This window comes from Pseudochaenichthys georgianus, chromosome 1, assembly GCF_902827115.2.
Source record: "Pseudochaenichthys georgianus chromosome 1, fPseGeo1.2, whole genome shotgun sequence".
Classification (NCBI taxonomy): domain Eukaryota; kingdom Metazoa; phylum Chordata; class Actinopteri; order Perciformes; family Channichthyidae; genus Pseudochaenichthys; species Pseudochaenichthys georgianus.
Genome location: NC_047503.1, coordinates 45,282,286 through 45,305,665, shown reverse-complemented (window position 1 = coordinate 45,305,665; position 23,380 = coordinate 45,282,286). Strand labels below are relative to the sequence as shown.

Genomic DNA, 23,380 nt, shown 5'->3' with positions numbered 1-23,380 from the left:
GATGCAACATGATCAGTCACGTGTGCCGTGTCACCTCTCCTGGGTGCACCCTTCCTTCAGATGATTTTAAGAACAATGTGTCGGAGAGGATTAAAGCTGGTGTTGCCTAACAGGAATAATGGAGGGTGGAGTTCACGGTTACCTCATTCAAGGCAAGTTGATTTATATAGCACTTTTCAACACAAGGCAATTCAAAGTGCTTTACAAAAAATGAAAGACATTAAGCATTAAAAAAGAAAAGCTAATAAAATAAACATTAAAATAAAAAGTACATGGATAAAAGTTACAGTGCAGTTTAAGATGTGAATAGTTCAATTAAAAGCAGCGACAAAAAGAAAAGTCTTCTTGCTGGATTTAAAAGTAGTCAGAGTTGCAGCGGACCTGCAGGTTTCTGGGAGCTTGTTCCAGATATTTGGAGCATAATAACTGAACGCTGCTTCTCCATGTTTAGTTCTGACTCTGGGGACAGGAAGCTGACCAGTCCCTGAAGACCTGAGAGATCTGGATCATCATTTAGCAGGAGGTCAGAAATGTATTTTGGGCCTAAACCATTCAAAGCTTTATAAACCAGCAGCAGTATTTAGAAATCTATTCTTTGACACACAGGAAGCCAGTGTAGAGACTTCAGAACAGGAGTGATGTGATCCACTTTCTTAGTGTTAGTGAGGACTCGAGCAGCGGCGTTCTGAATCAGCTGCAGCTTCCTAATATATTTTTTAGTGAGACCTGTGAAGACACCATTACAGTGGTCGAGTCTACTGAAGATAAAGGCATGGACAAGTTTTTCCAGATCCTGCTGTGACATTAGTCTTTTAATCCTAGATATGTTCTTTAGGTGATAGTAGGCTGATCTAGTAACTGTTTTAATGTGACTGTTGAAACTCAGGTCAGAGTCCATGACTACACCTAGATTTCTGGCTTTATCGTTTGTTTTGAACATTGCAGACTGAAGCTTAGCGCTAACTTTTATACGTTCTGCCTTGGCTCCAAAAACCATTACCTCAGTTTTATCTTTGTTTAATTGGAGAAAGTTCTGACACATCCAGTCATTGATTTGTTCAATGCACTTACTCAGTGTTTGAATTGGAGCATAGTCTCCTGGTGAAATTGTTACGTAAATGTGTGTGTCATCTGCATAGCTATGGTAACTTATTTTGTTGTTCTTCATTATCTGAGCCAGTGGTAGCATGTAGATGTTAAAGAGAAGAGGCCCCAAGATGGAGCCTTGAGGTACCCCACATGTCATATTTGTCAACTCAGATGTGTATTACCTATAGAAACAAAGTTGTTTCTGTCCTTTAAGTAGGATTCAAACCAATTTAGAACTGTTTCCGAAAGTCCCACCCAGTTTTCCAGTCGGTCTAGTAATATGCTGTGGTCAACTGTGTCAAACGCAGCACTGAGATCTAATAATACTAACACTGAAGTTCTGCCACTGTCTGTGTTTAAGTGGATGTCATTAAAGACCTTTACAAGAGCAGTCTCAGTGCTGTGGTTTGGACGAAAGCCTGACTGGAACACATCGAAACAACCATTTAAATGCAAGAAATTACTCAACTGTTGAAAAACCACTTTTTCAATGATCTTAGAAAAGGGAGGTTTGATATGGGCCTGTAATTGTTCATTACTGAAGCATCTAGATTATTCTTTTTTAAGAGCGGTTTAATGACTGCAGTTTTCAGGGCCTGTGGAAAAATACCTGAGTGAAGCGATTTGTTTACTATATGAAGTAGTTCTGAGGCCATGCAAGGCAAAACATCTTTGAAAAATCCTGTTGGAATAATATCAAGGCAGCAGGAGGAGGACTTCAGAAGTTGTATAATGTCCTCTAGGTTTTTATCATTAATCTGATGGAATTGTGTCATGATGTCTGAATTGATGTTAAGTGGACACAGAGACAACACATTTGCTGTTCCTGATGCAGAGGCACTGACTGCTTGTCTGATTTTCTGAATGTTGTCAGTGAAGAAGGCAAAGTCATTGCACGCCCTGGTGGATAGAAATTCAGAGGCTACTGACACTGGGGGGTTAGTTAGTCTGTCGACGGTAGCAAACAAGGCACGTGCGTTGTTTTTGTTTTTGGTAATGATGTCAGAGAAGAACGATTGTCGTGCGTTTTTCAATTCCAAATAATAAAGGCCAAGTCTCTCTTTATAAATGTCAAAGTGAACCTGGAGATTTGTTTTTCGCCACCTGCGTTCAGCTTTTCGACATTCTCTATTTTCTGCTCTCACGGTCATGGCCTTTCTCCATGGAGATATTTTCTTGGGGGCGGTGGTGGCGAAGTCCATAGGTCACCAGTTCAAGTCCCGGCAAAACCAAGTGCTACCGAGGTGTCCCTGAGCAAGGCACCGTTCCCTACACTGCTCCCCGGGCGCCGTTCAAAATGGCAGCACACTGCTCCTAACACTAGGATGGGTCAAATGCAGAGAAAAAATTTCCCCACGGGGATTATAAAGTATATCCAAATCATGGAGATATTTTCTTCCCAGTCACTTCCTTTGGAGCAATGGCATCTATAACATTTTGGCATCTATAACATTTTTAATTTTTGAATTAAAATGATCTACTAGCTCATTTACTGAGGTGTTAGCAGGGGCAAGTGTGGAAGAAACATTCTGAGTAAACATTTCCCTCTTGTTTTCAGTTAAATATCGCTTTGTGGTTACCTCTTTTTGAACATGTTTGTGAACAGAAATAGAGCTCTCAAAGAAAACACAGGAATGATCAGAGAGTGCAACATCAGTCACCACAACCTCAGAGATATTCAGACCCTTTGAGATAATTCAGTCCAGACTGTGCCCCTTATTGTGCGTGGGCTCCGTCACATGCTGAGTCAGTCCATAGCTATCAAGAACACAGAACAGTTCTTTAGCCCCTCTGTCCTGGGGGTTGTCAACATGGATGTTAAAATCACCAACAATGACTAGACGGTCAAAGTCAATACACACTATAGACAGCAGTTCAGTAAAGTCATCAGAAAAGCTTGCACAGTATTTGGGTGGCCTATAGATATTTAGAAACAGAGCTCGAGAGGAGCATTTCAGCTGAAGGGCCACATATTCAAAAGAAGCAAAGTGTCCATACGATGTCTTCCTGCATTGAAGGGAATCATTGAACAGAATAGCAACTCCACCTCCTTTCTTATGCATTCTTTCCTGACTCATAAACTAAAGTCGGGAGGTGTTGATTCGATAGGAACAGCTGCACTGTTATTCACACCAACGCAACTCCGGTTCAAGCTCCGTGCTCGAGCTTTTCAGGTTCAGAACCAGTTCTTCGGTTTCGCTCTGGCTCTTTTCACACCGCCCGGAGTCCGACTGGTGCTGCGTCGTTGCGTCATCGTTTGCGTCATGACTAGGGTTGGGTATCGTTTGAATTTCCACGATTCCGATTCCGATTCTACTTTTCGATTCCGGTTCTTAACGGTTCTCGATTCCGATTCTTTGAGGGGCAGGGTAAAAAAATGATACATGCTTCTTCCACCAAAAAAATTACATTTATTCGAGAAACTTTTACACAGGTTAGTTTAAAGTAATATTCACATTAATCAGTCTGTTTATATTCACTGCTATGTAACTTTAACCTGAGAACCCCTGAAGCTACAACAGTGCAACTTTTAAAAACAGTTCTTGTTGAGAAAAACAAGCATATCTGCCTCTCAGGCATACCGGGAAGAAATGTTTGAACATTTTGAAGTAAAATGCTTCAATCTGGTGCACACGCAGAATTACTAGAGACTAGATCTAGGGGGTACAACTCTAAACACCCATATGAAAAAGATCGGTTTACATTTGAATAATTAAATAACAAATAGCCCACATGTAACGCATTTTATTTTTGTTGTTCATTCATATCTTATTTTACTATTTTATTTATGCATATTTTTTTATCTCTCCAGTTTAAAACGATATGTCTGGTTTACTGTCCTATAGTATACATTGGAATGATTTCAAACCTGTTTTATCCCAATTATAAAAGAGTGTCTTGGAAATATGTGTTTACATAAATTGTGATCAAAACGTTTGAGACCCACTGAGATAACTTAGACTAAAGTGAACTATCTAAACACTGAGAGTCCTTTACCTCACTGAGCTGAAGTTATCAGCCTCAGTCTGACTGGAGAGGACTCTCCCTCCACATCATTGTAGAAACATCTTCTTCTTCCGTTAGAGCAGCTAGCACCAGATGCTAATAACAACAGCGCCGGTTCCAGTGCACCCTCGTGAGCTGCGGTTGCCAGATAAGCCAACATCCCCCATTTTCATCACTTGCAGCACCCAACGTACAGGGCAAATGAAAAGTGTAACCGGGATGAAAAGGGTGTTACATTTACTTAATTATGAATGTTGTTACATCAAGGCCGAAAATTAGGATGAGCACCAACGGTCAAAACATTTATTTTTTCTCCCAGAGCTGTCAGCGCAGCGCCTCCACAGATCTGGCGCCCTAGGCGAACATTTATAATGCCAGTGCGACAGGCCGGCCCTGGTCTCAGGTTACACTGTAGGAAATGTAGATACAACGCTACATTTCCCGCCCCGCTGCAGTCATGCAGTAGGCTACGGAGAGCGGCGAGAAACATTTCCTCAGGAATCGAAAAGCGGAACCGAAATTCACATTTCTAAATGATACCGTTTTAATCGAAATGTTGGAACCTCTCGGTACCCAACCCTAGTCATGACGTAACCGTGTGCGTGCCTGCTTCATAAAGCCAATTCGCGCGGATGAAATCAGTTGCTTTCATTTCTTACGGCTCTATCTGCAGCTTTTCCAGAGTCATTTCTGTGGTTTAGTTATATTCTTATAAAAAAGTGTACTCCTGTAAATAAAGGTTTTTTTAAAACACAACTGCTTCCGAGGTCGGTCTTATTTCTTAAGGTGGACTGAACCAGGAGTGTGGAGTAACGTTGTATCTTTCATGTAAATGAACTGTAACCTTCACCCAGGTATGTAACAGCTGTTCTCAAATGAACACGTGAAGTAAAGTTTAATATTTATAGTTTTACAGATTTATAATGAGTTATAATGAGAGGTGATCAGCGTGAATGCTCAGGTTCCACCTTAACATGCAGACACGTTGCTTCACCATCAGCAGAAACCTTTATATATACGGTCTATGGCAGACACTCTGAAACTCTGGTTGAGTTTCTCCATCGTTGTGTACACACTGGATAAAACGCGGGCTTGTTGTTGTTGTTCAGGAGTTGATCTGTCTCTGTCCCTGCCCCCGCCTCGACGTAAGCGTGACGTATGCGGTGCTTTTGCTCTGGCCGGACAATTTTTTGGTGCTTGAAACGAACCGGATTCCGGAGCTAAGAGGCTGCTCCGCTGCGGTGTGAACAGGAAAACCCGGTGCTTTTCAAGCTCCAGCTCCGAACCGGCCCTGAAGCACCGTTGGTGTGAATGAGGTATGTGAGAAATAAAAGGCCTGAGTCAGCTGGATGGATTCAAAACAGACACACCTGGCGTTAATAAGCATCCCATCTTCACTTCATTATTCACTTTATATTTTATATTGTTGCATCGACTCAGTTGTCTTGTGTCTTGTCTGTCAGAGAGAAACCATTATTCACTTTATTCTATTGTATTTCTATTATCATACGTTTCAGCTCCTTGTGTCTCTTAACCTGATCACATGTTATATTTGGCTGCAAGTACCTTTTAAAGTTCTTAACAATTGATCTGAGGGGAGTTTCTCGCTGTGTATTTTTAACTAGTGATGTGTCATTCTGTAAAGCACTACGAAAAGTGCTATATTATTATTATTATTATTATTATTATATACAAGTAATTGGAATATGATATATTAGACAAATACACATCCCCTCACCCATCCTGAGCACCACAGCGCTGAGGTGGCACTGCTGCAGGGACGTCCAGCAGCTGATGATCAGAGTGACGCTCACACGGGTCCAGATTCTCTCTGATCGACCCGCTGAACAGGAAGGGGTCCTGAGGGATGATCGCCAGCCGGGACCTGCAGGGGGCGCCACCACAGGACAAGAGTCAGGTACAAGGCAATTCAAACGTGCTTTACAACAATGAAAGACATTAAAGGTCCCCGTTATACTGTTTCTTCATCAATACATCACAGGTCTCAGATATATCCAGAGTCCTGTCTCTGATTGGCTGAAACACCAAACAGATCATTGCAGCATTACCCATAATCCCCTCTGTTTCAGCCCTGTTTCCAAAGTGCTGATTCTCTGTCTGTTACTTTAGATGAAGATAAGGAGAGACCTCGTCTGGATTGGAAAGCTCGAAAATACATCACAGACGCATGTTGTAGTCTTATTGCATATTAGAAACGGAGTTGGCGAAACTAAATCTGCGATATAATGTGTAGGCAAGGCAAGTTTATTTCTAGAGCACTTTTCAACGCAAGGCAATTCAAAGTGCTTTACAAAAAAAAAAAAAAAAATGAAAGACATTAAGCATTAAAAAAGAAAAGCTAATCAAATAAACATTAAGAAAAAATACATGGATAAAAGTTGTAGCAATAATACATATGACATATATTTTTTAAATGTCTCCAGTACCGATAACAAGTCCGATAACGTCGGAGCTTAACGTTACCACTGTCTTTAATAATTCTGGCCCGGGGCTCGTTTAACACCGGGGCTCGGCACCCATCCCTACACGGGGAGAGGCAGCATATTGCTAAGGACTGAATACGATGGAGGGTTCTCTTCTCAGCCTCATTAGGGGAGGAAGAGGAGTAAGTAAATGAAGAGGCCGGCGCTCCAGGGTCTGGTTCTGCTGTGCGTTTTTGTGTAACGGTAAAACATTTCAGAATTCCTCCACGGGATTGTACATCACTCAACCCGCGAAATACACACACTCAGTACATCGCTAGACCCGCGAATTTGCGGGCCAGGAATTCGCGGGCACAGCTGCAGCTACGTGTGTGTATTTCGCTTTTCTACTAATGTTTTGTGCGTGTGTGTTTATGTTGACAAGGAGGTTTAATAACTGTGTGCTACACAACACGTGCACCTACATGAAGAAGAGGGGACACATGTTGATGTAGAAGAGACACGGAGAAGAGGGGACACATGCTGATGTAGAAGAGACATGAAGAAGAGGGGACACATGTTGATGTAGAAGAGACATGGAGAAGAGGGGACACATGTTGATGTAGAAGAGACATGAAGAAGAGGGGACACATGTTGATGTAGAAGAGACATGAAGAAGAGGGACACATGTTGATGTAGAAGAGACATGAAGAAGAGGGGACACATGTTGATGTAGAACATACATGAAGAAGAGGGGACACATGTTGATGTAGAAGAGACATGAAGAAGAGGGGACACATGTTGATGTAGAAGAGACATGGAGAAGAGGGGACACATGTTGATGTAGAAGAGACATGAAGAGAGGGGACACATGTTGATGTAGAAGAGACATGAAGAAGAGGGGACACATGTTGATGTAGAAGAGACATGGAGAAGAGGGGACACATGTTGATGTAGAAGAGACATGGAGAAGAGGGGACACATGTTGATGTAGAAGAGACATGAAGAAGAGGGGACACATGTTGATGTAGAAGAGACATGGAGAAGAGGGGACACATGTTGATGTAGAAGAGACATGAAGAAGAGGGGACACATGTTGATGTAGAAGAGACATGAAGAAGAGGGGACACATGTTGATGTAGAAGAGACATGAAGAAGAGGGGACACATGTTGATGTAGAAGAGACATGGAGAAGAGGGGACACATGTTGATGTAGAAGAGACATGGAGAAGAGGGGACACATGTTGATGTAGAAGAGACATGAAGAAGAGGGGACACATGTTGATGTAGAAGAGACATGGAGAAGAGGGGACACATGTTGATGTAGAAGAGACATGAAGAAGAGGGGACACATGTTGATGTAGAAGAGACATGAAGAAGAGGGGACACATGTTGATGTAGAAGAGACATGAAGAAGAGGGGACACATGTTGATGTAGAAGAGACATGAAGAAGAGGGGACACATGTTGATGTAGAAGAGACATGAAGAAGAGGGGACACATGTTGATGTAGAAGAGACATGAAGAAGAGGGGACACATGTTGATGTAGAAGAGACATGACGAAGAGGGGACACATGTTGATGTAGAAGACATGAAGAAGAGGGGACACATGTTGATGTAGAAGAGATATAAGAAGAGGGGACACATGTTGATGTAGAAGAGACATGGAGAAGAGGGGACACGTGTTGATGAAGAAGAGATATGAAGAAGAGGGGACACGTGTTGATGTAGAAGAGACATGAAGAAGAGGGGACACATGTTGATGAAGAAGAGATATGAAGAAGAGGGGACACATGTTGATGTAGAAGAGACATGAAGAAGAGGGGACACATGTTGATGTAGAAGAGACATGAAGAAGAGGGGACACATGTTGATGTAGAAGAGACATGAAGAAGAAGGGACACATGTTGATGTAGAAGAGACATGAAGAAGAGGGGACACATGTTGATGTAGAAGAGACACGAAGAAGAGGGGACACATGTTGATGTAGAAGAGACACGAAGAAGAGGGGACACATGTTGATGTAGAAGAGACACGGAGAAGAGGGGACACATGTTGATGTAGAAGAGACACGAAGAAGAGGGGACACATGTTGATGTAGAAGAGACATGAAGAAGAGGGGACACATGTTGATGTAGAAGAGACATGAAGAAGAGGGGACACATGTTGATGTAGAAGAGACATGAAGAAGAGGGGACACATGTTGATGTAGAAGAGACATGAAGAAGAGGGGACACATGTTGATGTAGAAGAGACATGGAGAAGAGGGGACTCATGTTGATGTAGAAGAGACATGGAGAAGAGGGGACACATGTTGATGTAGAAGAGACATGGAGAAGAGGGGACACATGTTGATGTAGAAGAGACATGAAGAAGAGGGGACACATGTTGATGTAGGAGAGACATGAAGAAGAGGGGACACATGTTGATGTAGAAGAGACATGAAGAAGAGGGGACACATGTTGATGTAGAAGAGACATGGAGAAGAGGGGACACATGTTGATGTAGAAGAGACATGAAGAAGAGGGGACACATGTTGATGTAGAAGAGACATGAAGAAGAGGGGACACATGTTGATGTAGAAGAGACATGGAGAAGAGGATTCTCATTATTGAATCACATATAATCTTGACTAATCTTTTGATCTTTGGGGTGTAAATAATCGGGGATCAGCAGAAAATAACTGCCACAGTTCCGAAAGATGTCTTCACGTCACTTAATGCTCCGTTTTCCAAAAGACACATCAACACTGCACAGTTGAAACACTTTTTCACATTTAAGAAACTGAAAACAGAGATTATTTGGAAAGTATTTCTCTCTATAAATAATAGAAACTATTAAACGAATATGAAAATAGTTGCAGCTCTAATATAGAGTGAGTGTTTTCATTTGGTCTCATTGATATCAGCCTCAATTAATATTCACTTTTCGACAGCATCATCTTTGTCCGCTCGCAGACTTTCCCATTGGTTGGGTTTTATTTATAAACCTCTGCTTGGGTTGGTTCCCTCCTACATGTGCACATATATGTGTCAAAGAGAAAGTCCATATGGCCTGCGCTCCCAAGACTTTATTCAGATGCTCGTTCCTACAGTGAGAACACAACTGGGTAAAACAGCTTTTAGACATGCTGCCCCCACAGCTTGGAGCAATGTACAGAAGGAGCTGAAACTCTCAGATTTGGTCACTGTGGGGGAATTCAGGTCCATCTTAAAGGACAGAGGACACGACACCATTGGTCGATGTGAGGGCTCGTATATCCTGAAATCGTTTTAAATGTTGCCAGTTTTTGAATGATTTTAATAGTTTGTTTTACTTCGCATATTGACTGACTAATGTGCCATTTTATTTCTGTTTTACAGCTGATATTTGTCTGCCTTTCATGTCTGTGTTTTATATGTTGTAACTTTGTACATGCTGCCCTTCTTGGCCAGGTCGCTCTTGGAAAAGAGATTTTAATCTCAATGAGCTTTTTACCTGGTTAAATGAAGGATATATATCATCAGAGCTGGATTAAGTTACTGTTAATACAGTCTGCCTCTCCTGCTGCTGCTTCATACTAAAAGCATTCAACTTGGGTCCTTTTTCAACAACACAAATTACCGTGACCTTTTAGATTTGCATAACTACAAAGCTCCACTCGACCCTACTGTTGTGGGACAAACATCACGTCGTGTGCATCATGAAAACATCACAAGACTTTCTTTCCAAAAGACTCGTTTGGTTGCACTGTAAACAAATACAAGAGGTGGCGTATCCCATGAAGCTCAGCGCAAGTTCAACCAGGAAGACCGTCTTTACTCTTCATTCACTATTCCCACGTAACCACTCTCTCTCCTCTCAGTAAGTGATCGGGGGCGTCACTCCCCAGCTTAACCAATCACTTCGCTCTATTCCCAAGAGCCCATCATAGCGCCCTGCCAAACTTTTTAAGTCTGCTCTCCCCTCGGACAGCTGTCATTTCAGGTGACTCTGACTTCTCTACATCCAACTCACAGGTTTATCATTACTTTGAGATTATTAATTTAACCCTTTCAGAAGATATGGTCCTTTGTTCTGGGAATGTAATTTTCGAGCCTGAGCCCTGAAAAAGCCTGTTTTTCAGGTCTCAGGCTCGAAAATTACATTTCCAGAACAAATGACTACTTTTGTGCTTTGTGAGTTAAAAAAAAAAAAATCAGTTGCTGAGTTTCTTCCCGTTACATGGATATAAAACATTAATAGTTTATTGAATATTAGGAAGCCCTCAGACGCTGTGTCCTGCAGATGACGCGTTTCCCCCCGGGGCGGTGTAGAACAGGTTAACTGTGAAGTGGGAACTAAGTATTTAGTGTACTACGTTTTTGTGTTTCTCTTATTTTCCCACGATACTGTTATGATTGGCTGTGAATCAGAAGATATGAAGGACAGGCCATCTATTTCTATTTATTTTTTTTTTGAGAAAGGGGGAAGATAAGATTATGTTCTCCTCCCTGCTCCTTTCGGGTACGGTCTGTTTTGTTAATAGTTGTTATACATTAAGTTGTGCATACCATGAACGGAATAAATACAAATAAATGAAATTTACTGAACAATAAAACCATAAAACAATAAGAATAGTGATGCTACTAAAAAATTACAATTGCCCCAAAATGACTTGTAATCTACTCAGCCATAACTGAAAGGAGCAAAATATAGAAAGAGACAGATTTGGGAGAGTGTCATAAGAAATGTACCTAAAACTTATATTTTGTAAATGATAGTTGAATGATAGTTTATATCTAAAGTGGGACATAAGATAAGATATACTTTATTATTTATAAAGAAATGCTGATCCAGGAATCACAATTTGAGTATGCATGATATGTGCATCTGAAACCGCCTGATGCTTTGTACTAAACATCAAGTCGTCTCTTCATGACGGTGTCACAGTGAAATGATTGCAATTCATCCGTCCTCAGTTTATTTCACTCTTTAAAGTTCACCTGTCCGTGCTGTGTGTAGGCAATAGCATAGGACTCAGATATATACAAATATATAAAAACATGTCCTATGAAGTGTTTAGCTCAAAATACCAAGCAGATCATTCTAGCCACGCCTCATGTCCCTCTATTTCACTTCCTGTTTCTAAAGTGCTGATTCGGGTATAAAGCTTTAAAGAGGAGGGGGCTGAGCTCATGCGGGACCCCGGCAGCTACCGTCTAAACTAAATGCTGCCGTGATGAAACGCCATATCATGGATTATCAAGGATCTGAAACAGCATGGAGCTCAAAGGCTTTCTCTCTTGCCGGTTATACCACAAGGTGAGTTCCTTTCTACTTCCTGCTTCTTCACACACATGCTCTCCAGTACAGGTTAGCTCTGAGTGTTAGCGATGCTAATGTAAACACCGACCATATTACGTCCAAAACAGTCGGGCATTGTTTCTGATAGCAACGTTTCTGATTGGCTCGTGGGTCCACATTTCAGATATTACGTCATATCGGACGCAAATCTGGATCAGCTCCGTTGTTCCCCGTTTTTAGAGATTTGGGTACGGAGGAAAAGAGAGAGGGGTTTATTTTTCTCACGCTGCGTGAGTTCCCCGACACACCGGGGACACATGTTGATGTAGAAAAGACATCAACAAGTGCATTTTGCATGACAGGTCCCCTTTAACTTCTGGTTTCTCTTTCAGTCTTTGTGAGAGTCTTGAAGTCGTTGGAAGGATTTTGTTCCGAGCGATTTAATGTTTTGCCTTGCCCTGTTTTACTTTCATTTCCCCGGCCTACTGTAGTTCCGCAAATAAGGATTTTTGATTCCAACCAATTTTCTGCATTTGCCCTCCAGCCGTGACAAAAAAAATACAATTCCCCCAAAATGAAGATGGGTCTCACCTTGGCCTGGGTCAGCAGAGCTCTGCAGAGACACAGCAGCTGCCTCTGACCCACAGAGAAGCTCCTCCCTCTCTCTCCAACCTCTGCATCCAGACCGCCTGCGGAGGAAACATCACGTCAGCATCAGCCTGGTTTACATAGGAAGCATTTAGATGTTGCTTTTTGGACGACAGACTTCTTAATTCAAGCTTGAAATAATGTCAAGTTGTTTTATTTATAGTCCAAGATAGTAGATTAAAGTCTTCTCCTCTCAACCCCTCTTTACTTAAACAAATATGAGATTAATACAAATAAACAACCAAATCTAAGGTTAATATGACTTGTAACTTGATTTGATGCAACATGATCAGTCACGTGTGCCGTGTCACCTCTCCTGGGTGCACCCTTCCTTCAGATGATTTTAAGAACAATGTGTCGGAGAGGATTAAAGCTGGTGTTGCCTAACAGGAATAATGGAGGGTGGAGTTCACGGTTACCTCATTCAAGGCAAGTTGATTTATATAGCACTTTTCAACACAAGGCAATTCAAAGTGCTTTACAAAAAATGAAAGACATTAAGCATTAAAAAAGAAAAGCTAATAAAATAAACATTAAAATAAAAAGTACATGGATAAAAGTTACAGTGCAGTTTAAGATGTGAATAGTTCAATTAAAAGCAGCGACAAAAAGAAAAGTCTTCTTGCTGGATTTAAAAGTAGTCAGAGTTGCAGCGGACCTGCGGGTTTCTGGGAGCTTGTTCCAGATATTTGGAGCATAATAACTGAACGCTGCTTCTCCATGTTTAGTTCTGACTCTGGGAACAGGAAGCTGACCAGTCCCTGAAGACCTGAGAGATCTGGATAGTTCATAATTTAGCAGGAGGTCAGAAATGTATTTTGGGCCTAAACCATTCAAAGCTTTATAAACCAGCAGCAGTATTTAGAAATCTATTCTTTGACACACAGGAAGCCAGTGTAAAGACTTCAGAACTGGAGTGATGTGATCCACTTTCTTAGTGTTAGTGAGGACTCGAGCAGCGGCGTTCTGAATCAGCTGCAGCTTCCTAATAGATGTTTTAGTGAGACCTGTGAAGACACCATTACAGTGGTCGAGTCTACTGAAGATAAAGGCATGGACAAGTTTTTCCAAATCCTGCTGTGACATTAGTCTTTTAATCCTAGATATATTCTTTAGGTGATAGTAGGCTGATTTAGTAACTGTTTTAAATGTGACTGTTGAAACTCAGGTCAGAGTCCATGACTACACCTAGATTTCTGGCTTTATCGTTTGTTTTGAACATTGCAGACTGAAGCTCAGCACTAACTTTTATACGTTCTGCCTTGGCTCCAAAAACCATTACCTCAGTTTTATCTTTGTTTAATTGGAGAAAGTTCTGACACATCCAGTCATTGATTTGTTCAATGCACTTACTCAGTGTTTGAATTGGAGCATAGTCTCCTGGTGAAATTGTTACGTAAATGTGTGTGTCATCTGCATAGCTATGGTAACTTATTTTGTTGTTCTTCATTATCTGAGCCAGTGGTAGCATGTAGATGTTAAAGAGAAGAGGCCCCAAGATGGAGCCTTGAGGTACCCCACATGTCATATTTGTCAACTCAGATGTGTATTACCTATAGAAACAAAGTTGTTTCTGTCCTTTAAGTAGGATTCAAACCAATTTAGAACTGTTTCCGAAAGTCCCACCCAGTTTTCCAGTCGGTCTAGTAATATGCTGTGGTCAACTGTGTCAAACGCAGCACTGAGATCTAATAATACTAACACTGAAGTTCTGCCACTGTCTGTGTTTAAGTGGATGTCATTAAAGACCTTTACAAGAGCAGTCTCAGTGCTGTGGTTTGGACGAAAGCCTGACTGGAACACATCGAAACAGTTATTTAAATGCAAGAAATTACTCAACTGTTGAAAAACCACTTTTTCAATGATCTTAGAAAAGGGAGGTTTGATATGGGCCTGTAATTGTTCATTACTGAAGCATCTAGATTATTCTTTTTTAAGAGCGGTTTAATGACTGCAGTTTTCAGGGCCTGTGGAAAAATACCTGAGTGAAGCGATTTGTTTACTATATGAAGTAGTTCTGAGGCCATGCAAGGCAAAACATCTTTGAAAAATCCTGTTGGAATAATATCAAGGCAGCAGGAGGAGGACTTCAGAAGTTGTATAATGTCCTCTAGGTTTTTATCATTAATCTGATGGAATTGTGTCATGATGTCTGAATTGATGTTAAGTGGACACAGAGACAACACATTTGCTGTTCCTGATGCAGAGGCACTGACTGCTTGTCTGATTTTCTGAATGTTGTCAGTGAAGAAGGCAAAGTCATTGCACGCCCTGGTGGATAGAAATTCAGAGGCTACTGACACTGGGGGGTTAGTTAGTCTGTCGACGGTAGCAAACAAGGCACGTGCGTTGTTTTTGTTTTTGGTAATGATGTCAGAGAAGAACGATTGTCGTGCGTTTTTCAATTCCAAATAATAAAGGCCAAGTCTCTCTTTATAAATGTCAAAGTGAACCTGGAGATTTGTTTTTCGCCACCTGCGTTCAGCTTTTCGACATTCTCTATTTTCTGCTCTCACGGTCATGGCCTTTCTCCATGGAGATATTTTCTTGGGGGCGGTGGTGGCGAAGTCCATAGGTCACCAGTTCAAGTCCCGGCAAAACCAAGTGCTACCGAGGTGTCCCTGAGCAAGGCACCGTTCCCTACACTGCTCCCCGGGCGCCGTTCAAAATGGCAGCACACTGCTCCTAACACTAGGATGGGTCAAATGCAGAGAAAAAATTTCCCCACGGGGATTATAAAGTATATCCAAATCATGGAGATATTTTCTTCCCAGTCACTTCCTTTGGAGCAATGGCATCTATAACATTTTGGCATCTATAACATTTTTAATTTTTGAATTAAAATGATCTACTAGCTCATTTACTGAGGTGTTAGCAGGGGCAAGTGTGGAAGAAACATTCTGAGTAAACATTTCCCTCTTGTTTTCAGTTAAATATCGCTTTGTGGTTACCTCTTTTGAACATGTTTGTGAACAGAAATAGAGCTCTCAAAGAAAACACAGGAATGATCAGAGAGTGCAACATCAGTCACCACAACCTCAGAGATATTCAGACCCTTTGAGATAATTCAGTCCAGACTGTGCCCCTTATTGTGCGTGGGCTCCGTCACATGCTGAGTCAGTCCATAGCTATCAAGAACACAGAACAGTTCTTTAGCCCCTCTGTCCTGGGGGTTGTCAACATGGATGTTAAAATCACCAACAATGACTAGACGGTCAAAGTCAATACACACTATAGACAGCAGTTCAGTAAAGTCATCAGAAAAGCTTGCACAGTATTTGGGTGGCCTATAGATATTTAGAAACAGAGCTCGAGAGGAGCATTTCAGCTGAAGGGCCACATATTCAAAAGAAGCAAAGTGTCCATACGATGTCTTCCTGCATTGAAGGGAATCATTGAACAGAATAGCAACTCCACCTCCTTTCTTATGCATTCTTTCCTGACTCATAAACTAAAGTCGGGAGGTGTTGATTCGATAGGAACAGCTGCACTGTTATTCACACCAACGCAACTCCGGTTCAAGCTCCGTGCTCGAGCTTTTCAGGTTCAGAACCAGTTCTTCGGTTTCGCTCTGGCTCTTTTCACACCGCCCGGAGTCCGACTGGTGCTGCGTCGTTGCGTCATCGTTTGCGTCATGACTAGGGTTGGGTATCGTTTGAATTTCCACGATTCCGATTCCGATTCTACTTTTCGATTCCGGTTCTTAACGGTTCTCGATTCCGATTCTTTGAGGGGCAGGGTAAAAAAATGATACATGCTTCTTCCACCAAAAAAATTACATTTATTCGAGAAACTTTTACACAGGTTAGTTTAAAGTAATATTCACATTAATCAGTCTGTTTATATTCACTGCTATGTAACTTTAACCTGAGAACCACTGAAGCTACAACAGTGCAACTTTTAAAAACAGTTCTTGTTGAGAAAAACAAGCATATCTGCCTCTCAGGCATACCGGGAAGAAATGTTTGAACATTTTGAAGTAAAATGCTTCAATCTGGTGCACACGCAGAATTACTAGAGACTAGATCTAGGGGGTACAACTCTAAACACCCATATGAAAAAGATCGGTTTACATTTGAATAATTAAATAACAAATAGCCCACATGTAACGCATTTTATTTTTGTTGTTCATTCATATCTTATTTTACTATTTTATTTATGCATATTTTTTTATCTCTCCAGTTTAAAACGATATGTCTGGTTTACTGTCCTATAGTATACATTGGAATGATTTCAAACCTGTTTTATCCCAATTATAAAAGAGTGTCTTGGAAATATGTGTTTACATAAATTGTGATCAAAACGTTTGAGACCCACTGAGATAACTTAGACTAAAGTGAACTATCTAAACACTGAGAGTCCTTTACCTCACTGAGCTGAAGTTATCAGCCTCAGTCTGACTGGAGAGGACTCTCCCTCCACATCATTGTAGAAACATCTTCTTCTTCCGTTAGAGCAGCTAGCACCAGATGCTAATAACAACAGCGCCGGTTCCAGTGCACCCTCGTGAGCTGCGGTTGCCAGATAAGCCAACATCCCCCATTTTCATCACTTGCAGCACCCAACGTACAGGGCAAATGAAAAGTGTAACCGGGATGAAAAGGGTGTTACATTTACTTAATTATGAATGTTGTTACATCAAGGCCGAAAATTAGGATGAGCACCAACGGTCAAAACATTTATTTTTTCTCCCAGAGCTGTCAGCGCAGCGCCTCCACAGATCTGGCGCCCTAGGCGAACATTTATAATGCCAGTGCGACAGGCCGGCCCTGGTCTCAGGTTACACTGTAGGAAATGTAGATACAACGCTACATTTCCCGCCCCGCTGCAGTCATGCAGTAGGCTACGGAGAGCGGCGAGAAACATTTCCTCAGGAATCGAAAAGCGGAACCGAAATTCACATTTCTAAATGATACCGTTTTAATCGAAATGTTGGAACCTCTCGGTACCCAACCCTAGTCATGACGTAACCGTGTGCGTGCCTGCTTCATAAAGCCAATTCGCGCGGATGAAATCAGTTGCTTTCATTTCTTACGGCTCTATCTGCAGCTTTTCCAGAGTCATTTCTGTGGTTTAGTTATATTCTTATAAAAAAGTGTACTCCTGTAAATAAAGGTTTTTTTAAAACACAACTGCTTCCGAGGTCGGTCTTATTTCTTAAGGTGGACTGAACCAGGAGTGTGGAGTAACGTTGTATCTTTCATGTAAATGAACTGTAACCTTCACCCAGGTATGTAACAGCTGTTCTCAAATGAACACGTGAAGTAAAGTTTAATATTTATAGTTTTACAGATTTATAATGAGTTATAATGAGAGGTGATCAGCGTGAATGCTCAGGTTCCACCTTAACATGCAGACACGTTGCTTCACCATCAGCAGAAACCTTTATATATACGGTCTATGGCAGAAACTCTGAAACTCTGGTTGAGTTTCTCCATCGTTGTGTACACACTGGATAAAACGCGGGCTTGTTGTTGTTGTTGTTCAGGAGTTGATCCCGCCCCTGGCCCCGCCTCGACGTAAGCGTGGCGTATGCGGTGCTTTTGCTCTGGCCGGACAATTTTTTGGTGCTTGAAACGAACCGGATTCCGGAGCTAAGAGGCGGCTCCGCTGCGGTGTGAACAGGAAAACCCGGTGCTTTTCAAGCTCCAGCTCCGAACCGGCCCTGAAGCACCGTTGGTGTGAATGAGGTATGTGAGAAATAAAAGGCCTGAGTCAGCTGGATGGATTCAAAACAGACACACCTGGCGTTAATAAGCATCCCATCTTCACTTCATTATTCACTTTATATTTTATATTGTTGCATCGACTCAGTTGTCTTGTGTCTTGTCTGTCAGAGAGAAACCATTATTCACTTTATTCTATTGTATTTCTATTATCATACGTTTCAGCTCCTTGTGTCTCTTAACCTGATCACATGTTATATTTGGCTGCAAGTACCTTTTAAAGTTCTTAACAATTGATCTGAGGGGAGTTTCTTGCTGTGTATTTTTAACTAGTGATGTGTCATTCTGTAAAGCACTACGAAAAGTGCTATATTATTATTATTATTATTATTATTATATACAAGTAATTGGAATATGATATATTAGACAAATACACATCCCCTCACCCATCCTGAGCACCACAGCGCTGAGGTGGCACTGCTGCAGGACGTCCAGCAGCTGATGATCAGAGTGACGCTCACACGGGTCCAGATTCTCTCTGATCGACCCGCTGAACAGGAAGGGGTCCTGAGGGATGATCGCCAGCCGGGACCTGCAGGGGGCGCCACCACAGGACAAGAGTCAAGGTACAAGGCAATTCAAACGCTTTACAACAATGAAAGACATTAAAGGTCCCCTGTTATACTGTTCTTCATCAATACATCACAGGTCTCAGATATATCCAGAGCCTGTCTCTGATTGGCTGAAACACCAAACAGATCATTGCAGCATTACCCATAATCCCCTCTGTTTCAGCCCTGTTTCCAAAGTGCTGATTCTCTGTCTGTTACTTTAGATGAAGATAAGGAGAGACCTCGTCTGGATTGGAAAGCTCGAAAATACATCACAGACGCATGTTGTAGTCTTATTGCATATTAGAAACGGAGTTGGCGAAACTAAATCTGCGATATAATGTGTAGGCAAGGCAAGTTTATTTCTAGAGCACTTTTCAACGCAAGGCAATTCAAAGTGCTTTACAAAAAAAAAAAAAAAAAATGAAAGACATTAAGCATTAAAAAAGAAAAGCTAATCAAATAAACATTAAGAAAAAAATACATGGATAAAAGTTGTAGCAATAATACATATGACATATATTTTTTAAATGTCTCCAGTACCGATAACAAGTCCGATAACGTCGGAGCTTAACGTTACCACTGTCTTTAATAATTCTGGCCCGGGGCTCGTTTAACACCGGGGCTCGGCACCCATCCCTACACGGGGAGAGGCAGCATATTGCTAAGGACTGAATACGATGGAGGGTTCTCTTCTCAGCCTCATTAGGGGAGGAAGAGGAGTAAGTAAATGAAGAGGCCGGCGCTCCAGGGTCTGGTTCTGCTGTGCGTTTTTGTGTAACGGTAAAACATTTCAGAATTCCTCCACGGGATTGTACATCACTCAACCCGCGAAATACACACACTCAGTACATCGCTAGACCCGCGAATTTGCGGGCCAGGAATTCGCGGGCACAGCTGCAGCTACGTGTGTGTATTTCGCTGGTTGCTAAATGTTTTGTGCGTGTGTGTTTATGTTGACAAGGAGGTTTAATAACTGTGTGCTACACAACACGTGCACCTACATGAAGAAGAGGGGACACATGTTGATGTAGAAGAGACACGGAGAAGAGGGGACACATGCTGATGTAGAAGAGACATGAAGAAGAGGGGACACATGTTGATGTAGAAGAGACATGGAGAAGAGGGGACACATGTTGATGTAGAAGAGACATGAAGAAGAGGGGACACATGTTGATGTAGAAGAGACATGAAGAAGAGGGGACACATGTTGATGTAGAAGAGACATGAAGAAGAGGGGACACATGTTGATGTAGAACATACATGAAGAAGAGGGGACACATGTTGATGTAGAAGAGACATGAAGAAGAGGGGACACATGTTGATGTAGAAGAGACATGGAGAAGAGGGGACACATGTTGATGTAGAAGAGACATGAAGAAGAGGGGACACATGTTGATGTAGAAGAGACATGAAGAAGAGGGGACACATGTTGATGTAGAAGAGACATGGAGAAGAGGGGACACATGTTGATGTAGAAGAGACATGGAGAAGAGGGGACACATGTTGATGTAGAAGAGACATGAAGAAGAGGGGACACATGTTGATGTAGAAGAGACATGGAGAAGAGGGGACACATGTTGATGTAGAAGAGACATGAAGAAGAGGGGACACATGTTGATGTAGAAGAGACATGAAGAAGAGGGGACACATGTTGATGTAGAAGAGACATGAAGAAGAGGGGACACATGTTGATGTAGAAGAGACATGGAGAAGAGGGGACACATGTTGATGTAGAAGAGACATGGAGAAGAGGGGACACATGTTGATGTAGAAGAGACATGAAGAAGAGGGGACACATGTTGATGTAGAAGAGACATGGAGAAGAGGGGACACATGTTGATGTAGAAGAGACATGAAGAAGAGGGGACACATGTTGATGTAGAAGAGACATGAAGAAGAGGGGACACATGTTGATGTAGAAGAGACATGAAGAAGAGGGGACACATGTTGATGTAGAAGAGACATGAAGAAGAGGGGACACATGTTGATGTAGAAGAGACATGAAGAAGAGGGGACACATGTTGATGTAGAAGAGACATGAAGAAGAGGGGACACATGTTGATGTAGAAGAGACATGACGAAGAGGGGACACATGTTGATGTAGAAGAGACATGAAGAAGAGGGGACACATGTTGATGTAGAAGAGATATGAAGAAGAGGGGACACATGTTGATGTAGAAGAGACATGGAGAAGAGGGGACACGTGTTGATGAAGAAGAGATATGAAGAAGAGGGGACACGTGTTGATGTAGAAGAGACATGAAGAAGAGGGGACACATGTTGATGAAGAAGAGATATGAAGAAGAGGGGACACATGTTGATGTAGAAGAGACATGAAGAAGAGGGGACACATGTTGATGTAGAAGAGACATGAAGAAGAGGGGACACATGTTGATGTAGAAGAGACATGAAGAAGAAGGGACACATGTTGATGTAGAAGAGACATGAAGAAGAGGGGACACATGTTGATGTAGAAGAGACACGAAGAAGAGGGGACACATGTTGATGTAGAAGAGACACGAAGAAGAGGGGACACATGTTGATGTAGAAGAGACACGGAGAAGAGGGGACACATGTTGATGTAGAAGAGACACGAAGAAGAGGGGACACATGTTGATGTAGAAGAGACATGAAGAAGAGGGGACACATGTTGATGTAGAAGAGACATGAAGAAGAGGGGACACATGTTGATGTAGAAGAGACATGAAGAAGAGGGGACACATGTTGATGTAGAAGAGACATGAAGAAGAGGGGACACATGTTGATGTAGAAGAGACATGGAGAAGAGGGGACTCATGTTGATGTAGAAGAGACATGGAGAAGAGGGGACACATGTTGATGTAGAAGAGACATGGAGAAGAGGGGACACATGTTGATGTAGAAGAGACATGAAGAAGAGGGGACACATGTTGATGTAGGAGAGACATGAAGAAGAGGGGACACATGTTGATGTAGAAGAGACATGAAGAAGAGGGGACACATGTTGATGTAGAAGAGACATGGAGAAGAGGGGACACATGTTGATGTAGAAGAGACATGAAGAAGAGGGGACACATGTTGATGTAGAAGAGACATGAAGAAGAGGGGACACATGTTGATGTAGAAGAGACATGGAGAAGAGGGGACACATGTTGATGTAGGAGAGATATGAAGAAGAGGGGACACATGTTGATGTAGAAGAGACATGAAGAAGAGGGGACACATGTTGATGTAGAAGAGACATGGAGAAGAGGGGACACATGTTGATGTAGAAGAGACATGAAGAAGAGGGGACACATGTTGATGTAGAAGAGACATGGAGAAGAGGGGACACATGTTGATGTAGAAGAGACATGGAGAAGAGGGGACACATGTTGATGTAGAAGAGACATGAAGAAGAGGGGACACATGTTGATGTAGAAGAGACATGAAGAAGAGGGGACACATGTTGATGTAGAAGAGACATGAAGAAGAGGGGACACATGTTGATGTAGAAGAGACATGGAGAAGAGGGGACACATGTTGATGTAGAAGAGACATGGAGAAGAGGGGACACATGTTGATGTAGAAGAGACATGAAGAAGAGGGGACACATGTTGATGTAGAAGAGACATGAAGAAGAGGGGACACATGTTGATGTAGAAGAGACATGGAGAAGAGGGGACACATGTTGATGAAGAAGAGACATGAAGAAGAGGGGACACATGTTGATGTAGAAGAGGGGACACATGTTGATGTAGAAGAGACATGGAGAAGAGGGGACACATGTTGATGTAGAAGAGGGGACACATGTTGATGTAGAAGAGACATGAAGAAGAGGGGACACATGTTGATGTAGAAGAGACATGAAGAAGAGGGGACACATGTTGATGTAGAAGAGACATGAAGAAGAGGGGACACATGTTGATGTAGAAGAGACATGGAGAAGAGGGGACACATGTTGATGTAGAAGAGACATGGAGAAGAGGGGACACATGTTGATGTAGAAGAGACATGAAGAAGAGGGGACACATGTTGATGTAGAAGAGACATGAAGAAGAGGGGACACATGTTGATGTAGAAGAGACATGGAGAAGAGGGGACACATGTTGATGAAGAAGAGACATGAAGAAGAGGGGACACATGTTGATGTAGAAGAGGGGACACATGTTGATGTAGAAGAGACATGAAGAAGAGGGGGACACATGTTGATGTAGAAGAGGGGACACATGTTGATGTAGAAGAGACATGAAGAAGAGGGGACACATGTTGATGTAGAAGAGACATGGAGAAGAGGGGACACATGTTGATGTAGAAGAGGGGACACATGTTGATGTAGAAGAGACATGAAGAAGAGGGGACACATGTTGATGTAGAAGAGACATGAGGAAGTGGATGTCGCACAGTAGGTGAGCTTTCAGAGAGAAAGTGTAGCTCCTACCGGAGTTGATCCAGGCCCACGGTGCTGATGTCCAGGCCGTCCAATAGGATGTGTCCCTGGTCCAGCTCCACCATGCGGAACAGAGCCAGGAACAGAGTGGACTTCCCCGAGCCGGTGCGGCCCACGATGCCCAGCTTCTCCCCGGGCCGGACCACCATGCTGACCCCGTCCAGAGCGTTGGGGAGACCCTCTCTGTAGGAGAGGACCACATGGTGGAGCTCTAATCCCCCCTGATGGGGCCAGGCAGGGGGGAGCTGGGGAGGGAAGAGA

The 23,380-nt window shown here is 42.4% G+C and overlaps 1 protein-coding gene across 1 annotated transcript in view; it reads right to left on the bottom strand.

The window, feature by feature from the left end:
• abcc10 (ATP-binding cassette, sub-family C (CFTR/MRP), member 10) overlaps positions 1-23,380 on the bottom strand; it is a 54,076-nt gene that overhangs the window by 7,541 nt on the left and 23,155 nt on the right. The window contains 6 exon segments of the mRNA XM_071204166.1: positions 5,834-5,882; positions 5,884-5,980; positions 6,074-6,132; positions 12,375-12,472; positions 18,544-18,689; positions 23,111-23,378. Of these exon segments, the coding sequence (XP_071060267.1) occupies positions 5,834-5,882; positions 5,884-5,980; positions 6,074-6,132; positions 12,375-12,472; positions 18,544-18,689; positions 23,111-23,378 (717 nt within the window).